Here is a 22,274-nt window from a genome sequence, read left to right on the forward strand (position 1 = left end):
AAAGTGATACTCCAATATATGCCTACTGTGTATAGATGCAGGAAGAACTTGGGTCTGGCTTTTTCCTTTAATTGACCTGGCCTCAGACAAAACAGTTTTTTTTAAGTGCTTACTATTGAATTAAAAAAGCATGTGGACCAGATTTCTTGTATACCCAGATGTCTTCCATTTACTTAATGTCATCCATCCCATTTATGTCAGTGGTAGAGATGCCAATGTGAATCCTTCACTTTATCCCTGTGGTACATAAAAAACAGTTTTTTATGCATATAAAAACCTGTATTTTGTGAGCTCTTGATGCCTTTTGTTTTCAAAATATGCTGGCAAAAGATGTATATTTGTCTTTCAAACCTAGATACAACCAATATTTGCCCATATTTCAAAAAGAACTTGTTAATCTCCCCATTTAAGCATTCAACATCACAGAGGGATTTTACCAGATTTTAAAACTTTAATCAAAAGTGGTACTCTAGGCTATACTTTTAAGTATAGACTCTACAGGTATTTTGCTCAGTTCAGCTATTGTAAACTTGAGGCACTTCTCAGTGGAGGTGGTGGAATGGCTTTTCAACTCTTGGTTCATTTTCTCTTGCGTTGACTCCATCCACACTAACAAATGTCCTAAATGGCATAGAAATTTCTGGGCAGTATGTATGTTTTCCCTTTTAGTTGAGGCAGTTATAGTCATATCAATGGGGCTTTCACTTCCTAAATTTTTCACTGAAAGCTTGTCAACATGTTGGAACTTTTTACAGGTTGACTAGTTCTTTATAACGTAACAGTTGGCTGTGCTGTTGTATATAATGGCAGGCATTCTTTGGAAAATTATGAGGCTTTTTTGGGCACCAGAGTATTAGGCCAGTTTCTTCTTTCAGATGTCGCTGAAGGAGTGTCACTAAAGGAAAAGGGGAGGAAATACATAACAAATCCATAAACTGTAGAACGAGTAACTATAGCTAGTGCTATTTGTAGAAGGCCATTAGGTTAAAACATGTCAAACATGTTTTACGTCCTGATCATGAAGACCTTGATTTGGACATAAGCTTGTTACAAAACTGGTTTTTGAATACATGTGCTTGGGATCACAGCGTATCTTTACTAACTATCTTGGCTTCTAGCAATGTACTGATGCATCAGCTTACTAAAATAAACATGTGATTATCTCAGTAAAGTTTTTCAATGGGAGGTTTTATTTAATGAAGGAAAGCGGGTTCTCCTTTGTTAATGAACCCACAGAATCGGAGGGGAGGGTCAGGTCAAAAAGTCATATTAAAGTTGTTCAAAAATTCACATTGAAACACGCAAACCAACAATGTCATCAGTGCTAAATACACTTTCCCAGGAACATCTCTGATCCAAAGAATCATGATAACCCTACAGCGGGTCTAGCTAACCTGTGACCCTCTAGATGTCATTGGACTACAACTCCCAGCAGCCTCAGCCAGCATGGTCACTCCAGATGCCAGCATCCCTGTCCACTGGCCACGCTGGGTGGGGCTGATGGGAGTTGTAGTCCAACAACATCTGGAGGGTCACAGGCCAGCCAGCCCTGCTCTTTAGGAATGGACCACATTAATTCAGTGTTCCTAAGCACGCTGTTAGCAGTAAGTAAATGCTGATAGTAGATGTAGTAGAATTGGTAATTTTTCTTATTATTTTCCATGTTATTTTTAGATTGTTGAGATGGACAAAGGAAATTTGCCCCTATTCTAAATTTCCTTGTTTTTTGTTTGTTTTGTTTTTTTGTGGCTCTTGCAGAACTCGATCAGGCACAACTTGTCTCTTCATAGTCGATTCATCAGGGTGCAGAATGAAGGAACTGGGAAAAGTTCGTGGTGGATGATCAACCCTGACGGTGGGAAAGGTGGGAAAGCGCCACGGAGACGTGCTGTTTCGATGGATAACAGCAACAAGTACACCAAGAGCCGAGGACGAGCAGCTAAGAAGAAGGCAGCACTGCAAGCTGCACAGGAAACAAGCGAAGACAGCCCCTCCCAGCTCTCCAAGTGGCCCGGTAGCCCAACCTCACGCAGCAGCGATGAGCTAGACGCCTGGACAGATTTCCGGTCTCGTACAAATTCAAATGCCAGTACAATAAGTGGCCGCTTGTCACCAATACTGGCCAGCGCTGAGCTGGATGAGGTTCAGGATGATGATGCTCCACTTTCCCCTATGCTGTATAGTAGTCCACCCAGCATGTCTCCCTCCGTAAATAAACCTGGCAGTGTTGAGCTGCCAAGGTTGACTGATATGGCGGGCACCATGAACTTGAACGATGGTCTGACAGACAATCTTATGGATGATCTTTTGGACAATATAACCCTCCCCTCTTCCCAGCAGTCGCCCACAGGGGGACTCATGCAAAGAAGCTCAAGTTTTCCATACGGCTCCAAAGGTTCAGGTCTTGGTTCTCCATCGAGTAGTTTCAACAATGCTGTGTTTGGACCATCATCTCTGAATTCCCTCCGTCAGTCTCCCATGCAAACCATCCAAGAGAACAAGCAAGCTACATTTTCTTCCATTTCGCATTACAATAACCAAACACTGCAGGATCTGCTGGCTTCGGATTCGCATAGCCACAGCGATGTCATGATGACTCAGTCCGATCCACTCATGTCACAAGCTAGCACAGCTGTGTCTGCCCATAACGTACGCAGGAATATTATGCTCCGGAATGATCCCATGATGTCTTTTGCTGCCCAGCCAAGCCAGGGGAGTTTGGTCAACCAGAATCTGCTCCACCACCAGCACCAGTCCCAGAATTCCTCTCTCGGTGGCAGTCGTGCCTTGTCGAATTCCGTCGGTACTATGGGCTTAAGTGACACAAGCAACGTTGGGTCGACAAAACACCAGCAACAGTCACCTGCCAACCAGTCTATGCAATCGCTTTCTGACTCACTCTCAGGCTCTTCTTTGTACTCCAGCAGTGTGAGCCTTCCAGTCATGGGGCATGATAAATTCCCCAGTGATTTGGACCTGGATATTTTCAACGGGAGCTTGGAATGTGATATGGAGTCCATTATCCGCAGCGAACTCATGGATGCAGATGGGTTGGATTTTAACTTTGATTCCCTCATCTCAGCCCAGAATGTTGTCACTCTGAATGTGGGAAACTTCACTGGTGCTAAGCAAGCTTCGTCACAGAGTTGGGTTCCAGGCTGAAGGATTTATGCAAAGAGGGGGAAATGGGCAAAGCAGGTTAGCGATGTTTAGTCCGTTGTCATTTATTAGATCTCATTAGGCGGTGCCCTTACCATATACACATATGGTTTATGTAAAGTACAACCTTTTACAACAAACTCCATAAACCAAAGTGGGGTGCTGATGAGTAGGTAGCAATGCCGTGTATTCCAGTTATGTGCTTACCATAGCTGTGACTAAGAGCTGGTTCAGGTTTACTCTCCTACAAGGTGATCACTATAGGGACATCTTATTAACAGATGTACAGTGATATGCTTCTACACATGATCAGCTCCCAACAGAGAGCATTTTGAACCTCTGAACCTATAGTTCCTCTCATATAGCTCATAATGACAATGCAGCAACACATCCTCAGATAGTAAAGCTATTCTGTTTAGTGATGGTTTGATACATGTTGCATCTGCTGTCCGTGATATTCTCTCCCCCCACCCCGCCCTGTTCCGCTCCCACCAGAATAACTACCACATAGAGTTGTGTGAATTGGCACACAAGTTACTTTCTTATATGTTTTGTTTTTCTCACTAGTCAGTTTGCCCTGAATTGCACATGGTGAGAAAAATGAATGGTATTATCAACAAAACAGGCAACAGAGAAAGCTACATGTTCCTTTCGTAATGTGGATGATAGTTAATGATCAAATAATTCAAGGCCTACATTTTTCAGGATGATGAACAGCAACAATCTCATGGTAGCTTGTTTGTGTTGTTGCAGATCTGCTTCCACATTCTCTCATGCCACCTGTAGCACAACAGAGAAATTCTGAACAATTGACACTTGAAAGCCACAACAGAAGATGGTACAAGGGAGTGAAGCAGCTTTTTGAGAATTTATGTGTGTTAAAATAATCTCCCTCAAAGGCATTTACTGCCCACAAAATAAAAAAAATGAGTATCCTGTGAAAGCGACATCCATTGTGTCCAATGTAACTCTATTTAGTCTGAAATAATAGAGAATGTTTTTCAGAAAGAGATACCTTCAAAAACAGGACCTTTGAGGGCCAAAGTAGACATCATGTTGAAGGCTGATAATTAGGATCTCCCACAGTTTTGAAAAAGAAAATTGAAAGCAGGACCCTGAATTGGATCAGGGCCTTGGCCACAGGAGAAAAATAATCCTTTCCCTCTGTGCCATTTCCCCAAATAAAATCATACACATTCCCTCCATTGGGTCCTTTGGTACATGCAGAAGGCTTGGGGAGAGGTAGAGTCTTATATTATTTGCACTGGGTTTGGGGAAGTTATGCTCGGCAAGGCGTCTCTTCCAATGCTCTGAAGACACACTCACTGTGTATTACCTTCTGCACATGCAGCACAAACGAGAGTTGGGGGGAGGTGATCTATATACTGTTGGGCATCCAGCTCAGCAGAGGTCTGAGGACACTTGCCTCTGGCAAGCAGGTGAGTGGCTCTGTGGATGCCTGGCATAATGCAACGTAATATAATGTAATACAATAATGGGCCATCAGTTGAGATTTTTCTGTCTGCTTTTTAAAGGCCATTATGCTATTCATGTGATTCAGCAAGGATAATTGGAAACTAGCTGTTCCTACAGATGCCAAAATTATGGGATACCACACTCTCACAAGATGACAGCATTGCTTGGTATTTTTAGAACACACAGAGCAGCATCAGGTGGACTTCCTGGCACATTGCTTCTTGTATCAATAGTGCTAGGAAGTGCAGAGAGTGATTTTTCCCCAGTTGCTTTTTCTTCTTTCTATGAATGAATGTTTCCGTGAGCACTACATTCTGTTTAGCTTTAGATCCCGAATTCCTCTTACCCAGTATGCTTGGAATCTGCAAAGTTTTTTATGATGTATAATCTGCCTTTTTATAGCAATCAGGGTTTCTTTCTTGAATCCTGCAGGTCTATTTAAAAAAAAGCCATTGTCTAACATAAAAAAAACCCCCAGACTGGGGTGGTCATGCTTTCACCTGGAGATCGTTTCCTATAACTTTCATTGTTTCCATGCACTGAATGTGAACTCTGTGCCTGCTGCCCATTCCTCAATAGACAATTGGACTCTACCCAAGAATGGATAGATCAGGTTTGGTGGAGGAACATGTTAGGAAACACAGCAACTTGTTGTATATAGCATATTGGTAGTGTCTCTGGGTGAGGACCCGAAACCAGATTGCTTTCTTAAAACGAGTGTTTTTGTGTGACTTCAGTTCTAATAGGAGATGATGTATGAGTAAGGATTGAGTTTGAAGTATTTGGATCATTGTATTAATAGTCATGCATCAAAAGGATAGAAAACAAAGTGCTGGCTTGTCTATGGTTTTCATTGGACAATAAAGTAATGAGAAAGTTCCTACCTATGGACCAAAATATTCTTACCCTTAGTCTTGGCGTAAGTGAACTTTTATATTTCACAAATTAAGACACGCATTGTCCCAGCAAAATGTGATCTGTGGTTTGTTTATGGTAAGATCCATTATTAAAGGGTCTAGGATCACTGGAAGAATCTTCCACTTATTACAGTATGTAGGCCTTTCCCCTTTTTATGAGCCATTGTTATCAATCTTATTCTGATTTCCCTTTGATCTTCCTGTCCTCAAAAGTAAGGACTGGAAGCTGAATAATCTTTTAATTTAGAAATAGCTGGAGATGTTCAGTTATTATTTCCTTGGCTTAGGGAGGCTCACTATGATATTTGTCAGTCAGTATTATAGTCTATGCTATGAACTCATACTGATATCAGCTATAGATTGGGGTTAATGTTCCATAATGGCAGCACATCAATTGGAAAATTACTTCAGGTTAACTCTTGCCTTGTAGAGATGAGATGAATTCAGTTTCCAAAAAGGGGAAATGTCTTTCCCAAGGGATTTGGGTTGAGGGGTGGAAAGGAGAAGGTTGGTCTATATACTTGATTTTAAGTTGAATTATACTGCTGTTGCCTTCCTCCTCCATCTCTTTGCTTGTTTTAAAAATTCCATTTTCCCAATCTTCATGGTGAAGTAATCTAACTAGAGGAGGAGTGAAGGCATTTGATTTATGGGAATACCTTCTATTACACTCTCCCTTTTGAGCTGTGTATAGTTGTTAGCAATCTTAGATATTTTTTGCTTTTGCTGTGACACATCACCACAGTGTTGACTCCTTCTGAATGGTTTGTCTTGGCTTCCTGACCCATTGTATTTATATAACAACATTAGAAAATGAGAATGCTCCACTGCAGGAAAGGTTGTTTTAATCATAATAAAGTTGCTCACTTTCACAGTATAACTGAGGAAGAGCAATAGTCCTGTGAGTACATGTCGTGGAAAGGATATTTTCTGTTTCCTGTGGAGTGACAAATTAGAATGCATTAAAGCTAATTCTGTAGGCTATTACTGTGATTATTTTTGCATTAGGTATAGTGATGCCAAGTGAAATGCTCTTGGTTGCAAAGAAGCTCTAAGGCAGGCATGGCCAAACTTGGCCCTCCAGCAGTTTTGGGACTACAACTCCCATCATCCCTAGCTAACAGGACCAGTGGTCAGAGATGATGGGAATAGTAGTCCCAAAACAGCTGGAGGGCCAAGTTTGGCCATGTCTGCTCTAAGGGATTTCCCCAAATTTGTATCTCTTATCAAACAGTTAGTGTTTAAATATGTATCCTCTCCACAGGCCAATAGGCAATCCATTTGAACTGGGTTACTAGGATTTTCCCTTCAATCTTTAATATCCATCTTTTCTGTGTTATGAATTTGGGTAGTTGTGCACATTAGTTTGCCATCATCATTCATCTTCACAACATCTGTATAAGGGACATCAATCATGTTCCCAAATTATTGTGGATAGGAAACGAAAGCTGGGAGAGATTGACTTGCCCGAGGGCACCCAGTAGATCTACGACAATGTTGGAATATGAACCTGTACAAGGTTCACCCTACATTTAATCAGGCCACATTGAATTATAGTGGTACCTCAGTTTACGAACTTAATCCGTTCCGGAAGTCTGTTCTTAAACCAAAACCATTCTTAAACCGAGGCGCACTTTCCCTAATGAGGCCTCCCGCTGCCGGTGCCCTTCCACCATTCCGTTCATAGACTGATGTAAAGTTCGCAAACCGGGACACTACTTCTCGTTTTGCGGAGTTCGTAAACTGAATAGTTCGTAAACAGGGCTGTTCTTAAACTGAGGGACCACTGTATACTTAAACCATTTATCTTTTAACATCCACTTCACAAATTAACAGTGACTTCTTATGTGCTAGATTGTAAAATATTACTGGAAAATAGATTGTCCTGAATAGGCATCCATTAAAAAAAAAAAAAAAATCTGAGCCAGAAGAGAGCCATATTGGCTTTGAAAATAAATAAATAAATTATGTGTTGGAACCTGAGTTGTACAGAGAGGAACAAACTGGATGATCCCACAGGCAGTTGAAAGAAGGTAGTTTTTGCTGATACTCACCCCAGCCTCCTATGCCCCCCCCCCAATATCTGCTCTGGGGGGTTACAGGAGTGCTCCCCCCACCAAGGGAATGAGTGAATGAGTTCTTCTATTAATGCAGGGATAACTGGATCCAACTATCTTACCTTCAGGTCACCAAACATAAATATTGCTGTTTTACCTTAACTTGAAAATTCCTTGTAAGCCTTGGGAGTAATTTGTAACAGGTTGTCGCCCAAAGCATTGTTTTATTTCTGTGCTTGTTTAAAAGCATCCTATCAGCTGATGGCAACTCAGATGTTAAAATCCAATTCATGATTCAGACACATCTGTGACCTACAAAGAATAAAGCTGAATTCCTATTCATGGGTAACGGTATTGTATTAAGTAGGGCTGCTCTGGAGTAGCAGTTAGCAACAATATTATACCTGTACAGTACAATCCATAATTTATATATACTTAGAGGTGTGAAGGCCTGGGAAAAGATGGGGACATTAACACACACAATTTTCTGGGTTTTTCAGGGCCTTGGCATCTCTAGATAAGCCAGCTTAAATCATTTTTGGATCACATGAAGTACATCATTTTGGATCACATGAAGTACATCATTGTACTTCATTCATTGCTTCACTCCACACATCAATATTCTCCTTTTTCTAAATGTTTATATTGTATGGAATGTTATGGCTTCCCTGTTGATTAGCTCAAATTCAGGTTCACCAGTGACACATTTACTGTACCTTGCACTTGGGGAAACGTCAGTGCGTCACCTTTCCCATTCTGGAGAAATTTCCAGCACAGCATAATTAACACCTGTGGGAACCCAGTGGGTGCAGTAATCTGCATTAGGTAATACTTATGGGCTTCTCTCTTCCCACTTCAGCTGAGGTCAGAGCTTGGGGAATTCAATTCTAAGCTAACAGTGGTGGAATGAGGTTAGACAGTAGCAAATAAAAAGACTTTTCAGTCCAAGCAATATAAAGGTGGAATAACTAGAATAGTTATTTTAGGGCAAAGCAGACTGGCCTGGAAGGGAGGGGGGGTGCCACAGTTTGCTATCCACTTTCGTACTTTTTTCACTTTTGATGGAAAGTTAACTTGATTATAATAGTTCTTTGATTATTTTTTTAAAAAATCAACAAAGTTGTCACCTAGCAACATAAAGTGCCGCTAATTATAAAGCTCGTTATAAAGCAAAGAAAACACTCTGCAAGCCAGTTCATAAGACCTCAGGCCAAGTGCTGCGGACTGGCCATGTGAATCAGCCTTTAACCTGTATTGATTGACAAAAGTAGATTTCTTTTCAAATGAATCCCTATTTATCTTGTTCGCCAACAACCCTTATCTGTTTTACTTTACAAAGTGTTGCAGTGGAGGAAATCTAAACACTAGTTCTTATTACCATTGCCAGGTCTTTTGAGATTCTTAAACTCAGAGACCAGAAAAAAAAGAGCTTTGGAGATAAGCAGGTGGTGCCTAGGCAGTGGAGGAGGAACCCTGTTGAGGTATGAGTGGAGCCTTATGGCTCCTTGGGGGAGGCAGGGAGCAGAGCCTGGAAGCAGAAGGACATAGCTCAGAAGGCGATCATCTGCAGCAGAGCGTCCCTATTTCAATTCCCAATATCTCTAAGTAGGACTTGGAAAGACCACTGTCAGGAATCTGGGAGAGCCATGGTCAGTCTGTTTAAACATTGCTGAGCAAGATGGACCAATGGTCTGGTTCTGAATAAGACAGCTTGCTGGGACAGGAGTAGAAACTGATAGACATGGGAGTTTGCTTGTCTTAAGATCCAAGCCAATGCTTTTCAATGGAATCCATTCCCCATCCAGCTGTATCAAAGAAGGAACGTTTGCTCAGTGGTGGAGCATGCAAATTTTCATGCAGAAGATCCTAGTTCAATCCTTGGCATCTCCTGCAGGTAACGGACTGAGACTCTGGGGAGCTGCTCTGCCAGCCAGAGTAGATAATCCTGGGCGAAATGGACAGTCTGTCCTGGTAGAAGGCAGCTTCCTCTGATCTGTGCTCCATGTGATCAGCCCCCTGACAATTGGCAGAGGAATGTGTGAACTAACCCCACTGAACAGCAGTATGAAATTATACAAAGCAGCTGTCTGCGGTGTTTTATCTGCGGTGCCCCTTGAATTTTGCACAAGTGCAAAATCAAGTGAAGAGAAAACCAGTTTCTCTTCATGCTGGGGCAGGTGACAAATAAATAAATACCCCATACACCTCATTCACAGGGATCAAATTGTGAGAGAGCATTTTGCCAGTTTTCAGCAATGAGCTGAAAATTGGGGGATTGGTTTGGGGCAGGAAAAGAAAAGGCCCTGCATCTTTTTCTTTGCCTTATGATGTGTGGTATGACAAGCGACAGCTTCTTCCCGTCCTGTTGCCCCACTTTATCTTTGGGAAAGAGAGACGTGTACTACTTAGCTGGCCCACTAGCAGATGCATCTGTAGTAGTTGTGTTTGTTGGCTGGCTGACAGCTGCCATATCCTTCACTAAAGAAATTTCTTGGGGACAAGGAAATGGCAGTGGTTGAGTTAGCCACACCTACCCAGGCAAGTAGAACATTACTCCTCCCCCTTAGCCTATGAAGGAGGGAAGCCAGCACTTACTACACTCTGCACCTAGGGGTTAAAGAAAGAGACGTTCAGCCTTCTTGCCACCCCAAAACCAATTTCCTAGTTTTCTAGCCATTACCCCAGGCATTTCAGGGAGCCAGAGTCAATGAAGCAATCCAGTTCAGTTAACCAAGTAACAGGGTGAGTTCTTCCATATGTTAACAAGTTTTGACCCTTTGTTCTCGCTGTAGTTCCATCCACTGGGACAGGCCATGCTTTTTCTAAATGAGGTGGGGAACCTATTTCAGCCGGAATGCTGCATTCCCTTGTGGGCAATTTTCCAGGAGCTGCCTACCTGTGGATGAGAGGGGTCAGAGACAAAAATGAGTGAAGAAGCAATAGTTGCGCTTCATACCTCTTTACATTAGGCTACATTGCAGCTCTGCAAAAGCCAGAGGTTTCTATACCCTTCCAACCCCCCCCCCACTTCTCTCTCTAGTTGGGCAAGCAAGAGGCATTGTCACATTTCAGGACACATTCCATTCAGGCAAAAGCAGTCTGGGGGTTCAGAGCAGGACTAGTGAGGGTGCTGGGGGGAGTTCCAAGCCGCAGACAGTCCTGCAGTTGCCAGGGCCCCCAAGGCCTGAGGTTCTCCACCCCTGTCCTAAGCATATCTAGTTGAGGGGGGGGGGACCAGAATGAGAAAGTAGACAGGGATTCCGTACGCTGATGAAATGAGAAATGTTGCACGTGCTGCAATTCCTCCTTCCACACAACTTGATAACATTGCAGGTGCCCTGTGTTCCCTTTCACCATACTTGCATCTTAAATCCACACTTTGTGGGCTGGTTGTTTCTTCTTAGCATCCCTTGTTGTTCTTGTTAGGCAGCACACAGGATGGTAATCAAAAGTCAGCTTTTGTTCTCTTTTGTTCTGGTCCAAGAGAACTTCAAATAGAGGCCAGGCAACCAAATGATATCAGTGGAATTTTGTAAATCGGGTACCAAGGATTTATTTATACCTCCTTAACGAGGTAGGAGTTGCAAGGGATTAAGCATCAAAGATTCCCCAAATAACTGGAGACTACGTGACTGATCTGCTGCCCTGGACTAAGCCACACGTGTGCATGAGCCCTAGAAGAATTAGCAGTTGTGTTCACATACTCCGTTGCTCAGGTTGCATTACGAGATTCAAAGGCTGGCTGAGTGTCAGCAAATATCCGTATACTGACCATCGAGACAGATTTACTAGGCGAGATGCCTGCTAGCCAGCCAAACACTCTGATGCCTGTGATCCTAATGTTGATTTTACAACAAATGGAAAAAAAAGTAAATGTGTTGATCTATCCAATTGCTTGTTCATAAAATGCTTGACAGTGTCAAGATTAAGGATAAGCTAGTTTTGATTGCCGTAAAACACACAATATTTTTGTCATTCTCCAAGCTCCCCTGAACTTCCATGATAGGTGTGGGAGCAGTACTTTCTCTATAGACATTGGAACTGTGTGAAAAAGCATGATTACATTATTTTACGTAACGCCCAAAGCTACTCTGTGTATGCACTCCAGAAAGATAACATAGAAAAGGAGTGACACTGAGGATATCTCACCTGTCTAGTGCTCTGCATGTGTTTTTGCCATCAACAGGGATAGTATAGCATAACTGCTTTGAATGGTTCTTTATCCCCAGCATCTCCAGAACTGGGAAAGACTGAAAGGAACCCTGAAGATCTGCTGCCAGTCAGCACAGACAACACTGAACTAGATAGACCTGTGGTCTGAGTTGGCATAAGGTCATTTTCTGTGTTCCTACAACCCAACATTTTGGATTTCCTTTAAGGTGGAATTGCAATGGAGTGGACTGGGGGTGGACTCTGTAGTGCCATTCTCTGTAGTGACACACCTTTAAGGTAAAGGAATATGTAGGATAACAAATGCAGGTCTCCACAGGACAATTCTAAACTGTCCAAAAAGCCAATGTTTCCAGTTATCTGCCTCTTTTGACAGTTTGTGGACATTCATTGATGCTGTTTTGTCTTGCTTTTTTTTCTTCCAGGCCCTTCATCTGACACGAGAGCTAGAGGGGGGAAAAAACTTTGCCAAATCAACTGTCAGCAAGGACAGGGATACCGTTTACAGCTTATAACCTTTGTGAACCCTGCATTATTTTCCTAACAAAACAGAGACTGTTAAAGAGCCCCGGAACCAGAGTGATGAACCGCCGTGTCTGGAATTGAACTCATTCTGAAGTATGCAAAATCTTCCTTTTATGGGATGTCCCACCACCAACTTGAGGATATGTTGGTTCAGCCACCACCCTGTTTCAGAACACCCTTTACAATAGTTTATTTGTCAATCAGTATATGGGGTTCCAATATGTTTATGGGTTGCAGGATGCTTTTGGTTGGCTTTTATTTTTCAGGGTTTCCCCTACCCCTCTTAAGGTGTGAGTATTCTCCCTCCCCCCCCCCCCCCGTGAAATGCTTTAAATTGTTCCTTTTCACATGCCGATTCCTCATGAATATGAAATGCAGTCTAATATATGCACACTGAAAAGCCGAATGGATTTTGGCTTGAAAATACCAACAGCACTTGAATATTTCAGTCTTTATAGCACCTACCAACTATTTGAATTTGAAAGGTGGTTTATGAGGGGTTTTCATGTTTGCTTGTTATATGGTTTGGGCTTTTATTTTATTTTTTAGTTGGTTGATTCTGATTCAGAACCCTTCCCCCCACCCCCAAAAGTCTTTGCTTAAATTTAAGGGTACTCCTTTCTTTCCTTTCAATACCAAGAGGGTGTGTTTTACCTCACAAAATTAGCCACCACCAAGGCTGCATCCTTACCAGTGTTCGAAAGCTATGAGGCGGTGTGGGGGGGAGGGGTAAATTCATAGTGTTTTATGAGTCAATAACTGGCTTGCTATTAGTCAAATCGACTTGGGCCTAGTGCGTAATCCTAGCAGTTCTGCCAAAACAGCTGCAGTGATTGTGATTGTGATTTTGGCCTGCCCAGGCAATTTAGCAACTGGCTGATCTTGAAAATGAGTAAGTGGTCTGCCCTGGTTGCCATCTTGCCAGACAATTAGTCCTTAACAGCCTAGAAGGCAGCAGCTTAATTTCAGATTAAATTTATTAATAATAGTAATAACAACAACAACAAAGACCTAAAATAAAAAAGACTATATTGCATGAAAACGAGAGTTTTATGTATATGCATCATCCAGGACTTGGATGATTTATTACATTGGTAATTATTTTTACATCCTCTCCTTGATTATTCTTTCCTTCTTCTGAAGTGTCATCGAGTCTAGGAAGAGAAGCAGAGGGAAAGGCAGGAAGGAGAGACAGGGTGGGGGAATACATACAGATAGCTTTTCATAGGAGCGTAGACTGTAATTGGATAAATTCCACGGAAAAACAAAGTAGTTTTTATATATTTTGCTTATATGGGTTTCTTTTGTAAATTTATATGGTAATAATGACTGAAAGGTATGGTGCTGTGCAGGTCCTCTCTGTTTGATTACTTTTTATTGATACCTTTTGGGGAAGATAAGGGCAAAGAGGGAAACCCAATGGTACGATTCAATTTTTTGGGGTGGGGCGGGGCAGGAAGTGGTGTGAAGACACTTTGGGTAGGACAACGTATACAGGATTTCTCCAAAGTGGTATATGAAGAACTTTTCTTGGCATAAAAAAGACATAATGCATATAAATATATAAATATATTTTATTATGTACAGAAACGGATCATTATGCATGAATGTTAGGAGAACAGGCTAGCATTTTAACCCAAAGTTTCAGTGCATGAGTTTCCACTGGCACATGAACCATGTACTTTGTGGTGTGACTCCCTTCAGCCGCCACACTTGTAGGCACCCACAAGCACCCACACACTTATACACACGCACACAGACATCTGTGGGCCCCATATTGCTCCTTCTTTCCCAGCCCTTTGAAGTAATATTGGTGAAAATACAGCTCCTTATATGATGGAAGTTTTGTTTCGTACTGTAGCCTCTTCCTCATGACTGTGGTGCGCTATTCTCTAGATGAACATGTGAACTCCATCATGCAGTTCATAAACTGAATTATGAAAACTCTGTGCTGTCGTGGTTCTAAGTAGCTCATAGAATATAAACTTTCCAGATAGTTAAAAGATTTTTATCATTTTCCAAAAAATGCAAAATAAAAAAAAATACAGGCTATTTTTTTAAGAATTAAGGTGGTATATTTATCAATGGCAGGGTCCAGTTTATCATATTTCTTTAATCAGAAATAACCAATGTGTGCGTTTGTTCTCCACATTGGAAAGGGCTTCCCCGAGAGGAAAACACTGTAAAATTGTCATCTGTTCCAGGGGCTTAAGGAAGGTGTCATTTTCTTTAGAGAGACTCAGTTACAGGTACTTATTACCAAAGCTAGTTAAGAATTTTGCTCACATGCCTTCACTGCATAGGAGTATCTGGTACATCATTAAATGTGAATTCAGCTGACAATGACATTTTGGGGTGTTTTGTTGTTTTGTTTTGTGGTGTCCCCCCCCCCAAGTATAGCAATGTGTTTGGTGACTAACAGTTTATTTTATTTGTAAGTTTCTGTCTTTCTTCTCAACAGAAAGTCTGTATAAAAAAACCTGATACACAGCAAGCTTTATGGTTTCCTCATTTGACTTCTGTTGAATTTCCTTTAATATTTCAGGGAGTTCATTAGAGAAACAGGTATATTCTTTATTTTGCAAGCTCTAATATTAGTAAGGTGATTAATTTACACAAAGAGTAGAAACTGTGTGTGCAATCTGTCCACAACTAAGCCTGTTTCAGTGGAAGAGAGTTAAGCACTTGCCATCATTGTGGACTTTTCAGGGGACTTGAATAAACATGCATAGAATCAAACTACATGGCCATAATCCTAAGTACACTTATTGGAGATGACACAGCTCAATGGTTGCAATAAGCTTTCCATCCTCATTGTTAAGCTCCCATATGTGTTTATATAATGCCCAAGTGACAGGCTTCCAAGGAAGCCCAAGCACCTGGACCATACGTAGATCAGTGGTTCAGCATGTGCTTCACATGCAGAAGGTCCCAGATTCCTGGGATTTCCTGATAGGGTTGGAAAAGACTCTGTGTAAACACTACTGAACTAGATGAACCAATGGCCTGACTCTGCAAAGGCAGCTGCCTATGTTCCTCAACTTTTATACTTTATTGGGAGTATTGCCGGGAGACAATTGTGTCATCCCAAAGTATGTGCAAAGAGCGTGCATCATTGAACCAAGGGAGACTTCTGAGTAAACAAAGAGCCTAAATGCAAGCTAGTTAGACTAGGGTACTGAAGCTACAGGCAACTTGCTTCTATTGACAACCATAGGATAGTCACAGTGAACACCATCAAGCTATATTTAAGCACTTTGTAGCCTGATTCTATGCATACTTACTCAGAAGTAAGTCTCACTGATAGTACATTGCATTCTGGACTCAGTCATAGGAATGTAAATCTGAAAAGAGCCCACAAAGGTCTATCAGTCAACCCATTTTTTGCCCTGCTCTATAGCTAGTCCCCGAAGTCTCGCACAATACACAACTCCCAAGTATTTGACTTCTGCTTTCAACTGGAAGGCCAGTCAACAAACCCTGCTCTTTAGACATTGTCCCAACAACTATATTCTAGCTTATAAGCATAAGTAGCCTCTGTGTCTCATCTTTTATCTGGAGACTAGAATGAGCAATGATTTCTCAAGCTTGCCAGACTATGGCATTTACATGGCTCTAAAGCAGCGGTTCTCAACTTGTGGGTCCCCAGATGTTGTTGGACTACAACTCCCATCATCCCTGAGCTCTGGCCTTGCTAGCTAGGGGTGATGGGAGTTGTAGTTCAACAACATCTCGGGGACCCACAGGTTGAGAAAGGCTGCTCTAAAGTAATCCCATGTTAGGGGAAAGCATGATCTCAAAAATCCTCTAGTTAGATCCTAGACCACTTTAGAAGTAACTCAAAACCATGGTTTGGTGTTACAAGTTTCAGTGAGTCTCAGGCTCTCACACTGCCACACCCTTCTCCTCTATCTGCAAGATTTAAAACTTCCATTTTTCCTTTTGAATAAGCTGCAGTGCCCCATTATATATCTAGACTCAGGAAATTGATTTTATTGACTGTGGTTAGTCAACGAACCAGAATCCAAAACAATAATTTAATCCTGGTTTGCTTAAACAAGCCACAGTTAGAATAAACCAGTTTTCAGAATTTGGATGTAGCATCATATATATCTATATCTACCCCTCTTTTTAAAAGTGGCTTTTGAAAGTGGAAACTTTCAGTAATCGTTTTCTTTTGCATGTGAAAGGGATGGGGAAGAATCCAAGCCCGCAGATCATCACAGCTCATTCTCATAGTACTCACTAAACCATGGTTTACTGTTAAACCTGAATGGGGTACTGTGCCAAAAATTCACGTATTTTCTAAATTCAGAAGCTAATATTATTGCTTGGAACCTTTGGCCACCAAACTACATTTTTCAAATGCAAACCTCAACCTACTTACCTTGAAGCAATCCTGGAGCACCTGCAAGTAATTTGAACTTCCCAGCCATCCACTATCCCAATTATCCATCATCCACTACCTAAGGGTTCAATTGTGAAGATCACTTCAATCCTACAGAGCATTGAAAAGTGGTGCATTCCTGATGAGTTCACCCTTCATGTCCTTAAATGCTATGGTATATGAGCATGATTATCGGTGCACAAGCTGCAGTTGTTATATTGTGTCTATGGGCAACTTTGCAGGCATTGTTGAATTGTTTGTGGGATTATACTTATAAAATACAACAGCTAGGTAACTAGCCCTAGTCACCCTAATTTTTGGAATTATGAGTTCATTACAAATTGAAATTGTGTCCATTAAATAAGGATTTGGCATAGATGTGTAGGCAGTTTATTTAACTGTCTACTGAACAGTTCATAGGATTCTGTTTTTAGAACACTTCACATTTCTTTTTTTGATTTCACTCTTGATGAAATAATTTCTCTAATAATGGGTTACCAGACTGCTGCCTATCATATCACACCGTATTCAAGAACCAAATGTTGGAATGCTGATCTCTTCGAAATGACATCATTGCTTGGCGAACAACCTTCATTCACTAGTTTCTATACATGATGTATATTGGAAATACCAGCAGATGAGGGGGACCAGATACTTTTACTTGCTATGGGGAGGGACTAGGGAGGGAAGGGGGAATGTATTGTACATTTTGGCTTCACGTGTGAAACTTTTTTTAACCAAAAAAAGTTGCATGAATGGACAAAATATGTATACAGTATCTGTAAAACTGTCTTATCTGGGTTATTTCTTTCACTGTCAGACCACATACTTTGGAAGAATATTCCATCCACTGCCTTAGTGTATGGCCATCTTTCCTAAGAGGTGCACAATTTTTACTTTTCGTACAAGCTACCTTGAGTTTTGTTTGAAAGCCAGCACTGTTGCAAACGCAATGGAGACTTTTGTGAAACCAAATGCTGACATGGGTGAATATACTACCTTACTACATAATGATTGGATGTCAGTTTGATTTTGAAATCTTACCCCTTTGCAAATGAAATAGCAGTGCAGAGCTTATCTCCACTTGGTGTTAGTAGATATTGCCTCATGTATTCCATTCTCAATTGTAATCTAGTTTGTAAAAGAAATTGTGACGCATGTAAATAAAGCATAATGGATCTCTATGCTGAAACATACAGACTTGGTTTTGCTTCATTAAGTTGTTTTTGTAGAAGGATCCAAATGGGTAAGGGTTTTTTTAAAAATAAATCATAGGTTTTTACATTGTATTCAGTTAAGTAACACCCCACAAAATAATAAAATGGAAGAAAAATAATAATATCCACATAGTCTCCTTTAATCATTCATTTTACAACATAGAGAATCCCTTAATGATATTCAAAGGTCAACTATACACTTTACAATCAATGAAGTATCCCGTCTATAATTATACACCTTTGATCTTACATAATTGATTGATTTTGCCATCATTGCATAATCCCGTATCTTACTATGCTGTTCCTTAATTGTCAGAGTAGTAGCCAATCTCCACAAAGCTGTGAATAAGGTCCTTGCAGCTGCAACAAATAAGTCATTTCCTTGTGTTCTTCCTTCACTGGCCCTTCTAGATAATTTAAAAGAAACATAACTGGAGGTAATGGGGCTTTGTATCCCAGAATTCTTTATAAATGCACTATGATCTACCCTCTGCACAATAGTTTCATATTTCTATCAGATGTGGGGAAAGTCCCACTTTTCTTTCTGCCATTTCTAGCATGTGGAGGAATTGTTTTTATTTAGTTTATTTTTACTGGTGTGATATACCATCTGCTCACTATTTTATAGCAGTTTTCTCTTATTCATGAATTCAAAGAAGCCCTGTGTCCATATAACCATAACTTTTCCCACACATCTCTTGGTATATTTCCCCCAAAGTTCTGAGCCCATTTTATCCTTGACTTTTTCTGGCCCCATTAGTTTCTCAAATTCAGTCATTTTTCTAATTTGATTAGATATTTTTCTCTGTTCTTACAGTTTAGAACAGATTCAGAAGTATTCAAAACAGAGGATTCCTTCCCACCATCTGTCTCCTAATCTCTAAATATGAACATATATCTGTGCTTAATTAATCCATGAAATCTAAAAATATTGTAATTTTTCCACATTTTTAACTTAAAAAGATTCTCTTCTATTATGTCTGCATTGTTTCCAGTGAAGAGAATTTAGGATTCAGTTGTCTTTTCTATCAACCACCTATTCTTAACAAATTAGAAAATCACACACACACACACACACACACACACACACACATATATGATCTATTTTTGTATGTTTCCCACAGTATTCTGTGTAATGGAACTCCAATCAAATTTTGTTCAGATTTAACTATTGCCTCATAAGGGCTCACAAATCCAATCTACCAACCAAGTTATTACATTTGAAAAATAAAAAAACTTTCTGTTTGAAACTTGGAAGCCTCCTTCTTGCTTAGCATCATAAAGATGCTTTAGATCAGGGCTCACCAACCTGGTGCCCGTGGGCATACATGTGCTCCATGAAGCTTTGACTGTGGTGTCCTCAACCATCTTCCTGCTGAAATCAGGCTTGAAACAAGCGTTCCATTGTTGCTGACACAGTGTGTGCTTGTTTGTGACGTAGTGTGGTGCCAATGCCAGTGCCTCCAGTTAGCAAAAATGCCATGGAGCCAAAAATGTTTGGTGACCCCTTGCTTTAGAGTCACTGATTGACTCATAAAAAGGTGTAAAAATGGTTAAGGTACTTCCATAGCCGACACAAACTTTGATGTGTGCCAGGTATTAAATGCAATACAATTTAGGCAATGGCTGCATCAGATCAGTTTAGGCAGTAGGATTGATACATGGGATCAATTACACTGCACTATTGTGGCAATGCCCTGATAGCTGCAGGATTCACACCACAGCTCAATAAACTGCTGGCCTAGAGTTAGGGTTGGAATTGCTCCTGTGTTATCCTACACCAGGCTGCCTCTCATTTCAGAGATGCACTTCTTACCTACTGCTCATACTCTGTTGGACTAGCAGCAACGGAACACACTGGCACAGCCTTTGGCATCAAAGCCTGAAAAGTTGGGCAGCCCAAGGAAACTTTGCTGAAGGAGTAAAGTATAATTGCTTATGGAAAGTGGGAGGGGAAGCAAAGCTCTTTTACTATGTTGCTCTCCAAACAGCTAAGAGGTAGTAGTGCCATCAAGGCAGAGTGCGTCTCCCAAGTGCCCATCAAAACCTGGAACTAGCTTTGGCTGCAGTAGTTCTTCTGTGAAAGATTCTGTGCCCATGGAACCTGTGCGTGCTTCTCTGAACCCTCTTGGTTCATCAGATAGTCTGCAAGAGACAAATTAGTAGATGGATGGGATCGTTAGCTTCCAATTCTTTCTTCGGCCTTACCACTTTTATCTTAATTTATCTTCCTTTCTAGTGGAAGTTAGCACAAGTGAATTGAGATGATGCTCAGATAATAATGGCTAGAGAGAGGCTGTCAGCATCATGAAAACCAAGTGTTTGCTGCCGTGCCAGTATTGAAAGGAGGGGGTGTTGCTAGATGGTTCTAGAAACTATTCATGCTATTCATGCCATCGAAGTCTGGCCCTGATGTTATGACAGCCCAACATTCCCTCTAATAATAAAGCTGGGGAGCCAATGGTGTGCCTTCTGCTTCACTTTGTCCTACCAAGGGCCTAGTAGAATAAAGTATACTGAGGACATTGTGTGTCTCGTAACTCCAACCTGCCCTCATTCAAGATCCTTTGAGCCAAGGATGACAAACCTGCCACTCACAAAGCCAATTGATTGCAAGCTCCCCTTTTCTTCCCCATTCCAGCTCTTCATCCCAGGGACATATAGCAATCATTTGTCCATGCAGGGATAGTGCCCACCCCTAAAACTGCACCATTAATTGCATATGGTTGGAGGGAGAAATGATACACCTCCAGAAATTGGTAGTGGTGAATCTCAGTCCCACACCCAGGAAAGGTCCTGTTACCCCAAGGTGTTTGGGTGTGGGTGAGGATATGTTGTGTACCTTCATGTGTGGCTTTATGTGTACTGGCATGCAGCCTTTGGAAAAATAGCCAAACCTTGAATGCAGCCTCAGGTGGAGAAAGGCTAACCACTCCTGATATCAGCTGCTAGGGCGCCTGCCCCTCCCACAAGGCTTTAATTAAGATGGGAGGGGAAAGTACCCTTTCTGATCTAACTTAACTCACAACATCCCAATCTTAATTGAAACTGGGAAAGTGGGAGGGGGGAAAGACCTAAAATCTTAATGATCCAGAAGAAGGGAAATGGGAGTTACAGGAAATGAGTCATGACACCTTGATGGCACTTGCATCTCAACCACAATTTCTTTCCAAACTCTTCCATACAGTGTGGTCACAGAAAGTTAATCTACTTTCCTGTACTGGTCAGGTTCAAGGACATTAAACCTGTTCCCTACGCTGTAATGCTATAGTACACAGGTTCTGCAAAAAAACAAACTCTACCCGATTATGTGGAAGTTGTAATATTTGGTTGTTTACCGTCTGATGTTTTATTTACTGCTTATGACTACTTTTGTTATATGCATAATTACATAATTTTTCCATGTTGTAAGCTGCCTTGAGCATGGCTTTAACTATGGAGAGGTGGAATACAAATAAAATGATGCATGTATGAAATTGAGCACCTATTGCCACAAACAGATACTTGATTTTGCTCCAAAGCCATCTATAAATAGCTGAGCAAAAGTAAGGCTGAGACAAGGAATTATTTAGAAAGAATATAATACAACAGTGCCCCATACTGATTTACATACAGCTCTTGATGACTTTGATAACATGGGAATTGCCTGTGCAGCTGGCTCTTTTGCAAAATATCCTGTTTGAGGGGTTATCATGTGACACAAAAACATGGTCCATTGTGATGAGATCTGTAAAGTTTGTGTGTTCAAGATGGTGCATGTGAATTCACCTCAAGAGGGATGGACAAAAGCATCCTGGCCCCTATACATTTTATGTGAGTACATCTAGTTCTAACCACTTTAAAAAAACAGTGAAAATGTTCACACATTCCAATCCTGTGTATACTTATTCCAAAGTATTTGCTTCTGAGGTCAGTCGGCCTTATTCCCAAGTATACATTCCTGGGACTGCAGTTCAAATACGCAAGGCCGGCTAACATATGCAAACTGCCTGCTTTTTCTCACCACACAATTCCCCCGGTTTCCATGTTTACAAGTGTAACTTGGCCCTAATTTGCCAATTATCATATGCAATAATTATAGTATTGTATTCTGCCCAAGAGCAGGTCAACAATCACAAAGAGCTGGCCCCTCTGCTTTGTGAAGTTGACCTCTGTCAGCTACAGACTTGTTGCAAAATCTGTAGATTGATGACTCATGAGTTCGCTTGAGGACTTTGACTTTTCAGTCTGAGGGTGACAATGCTAATCTTTTGTGCATTTTTTCACTACATTTCCTCATTGCCATGTAAGTTAAGACAACATTTGAAGCCACAACCCAGAGTCTTTGGATTTTTGAGCTAATTTAGTCCTCACAAATGCCAATGAA

General features: G+C 41.2%; 1 protein-coding gene across 3 annotated transcripts in view; it reads left to right on the plus strand.

The window, feature by feature from the left end:
- FOXO3 (forkhead box O3) overlaps positions 1-17,883 on the plus strand; it is a 110,710-nt gene extending 92,827 nt beyond the window's left edge. The window contains exons 2-4 of one of the 3 annotated variants that reach the window (XR_013984059.1): positions 1,759-3,198; positions 3,913-3,997; positions 12,205-17,883. Coding sequence is in view for 2 of the 3 variants with exons in the window: in XM_080998819.1 (XP_080854945.1) it covers positions 1,759-3,162 (1,404 nt within the window). In the remaining variant the exon portion in view is untranslated. The remainder of the gene's footprint in view (positions 1-1,758; positions 3,199-3,912; positions 3,998-12,204) is intronic. The other 2 variants (XM_080998819.1, XM_080998820.1) reach the window with 2 other exon arrangements.
- Positions 17,884-22,274: the final 4,391 nt, after the last annotated feature.

Source organism: Podarcis pityusensis (genome assembly GCF_964106645.2).
Source record: "Podarcis pityusensis genome assembly, chromosome: 3".
Lineage (NCBI taxonomy): Eukaryota > Metazoa > Chordata > Lepidosauria > Squamata > Lacertidae > Podarcis > Podarcis pityusensis.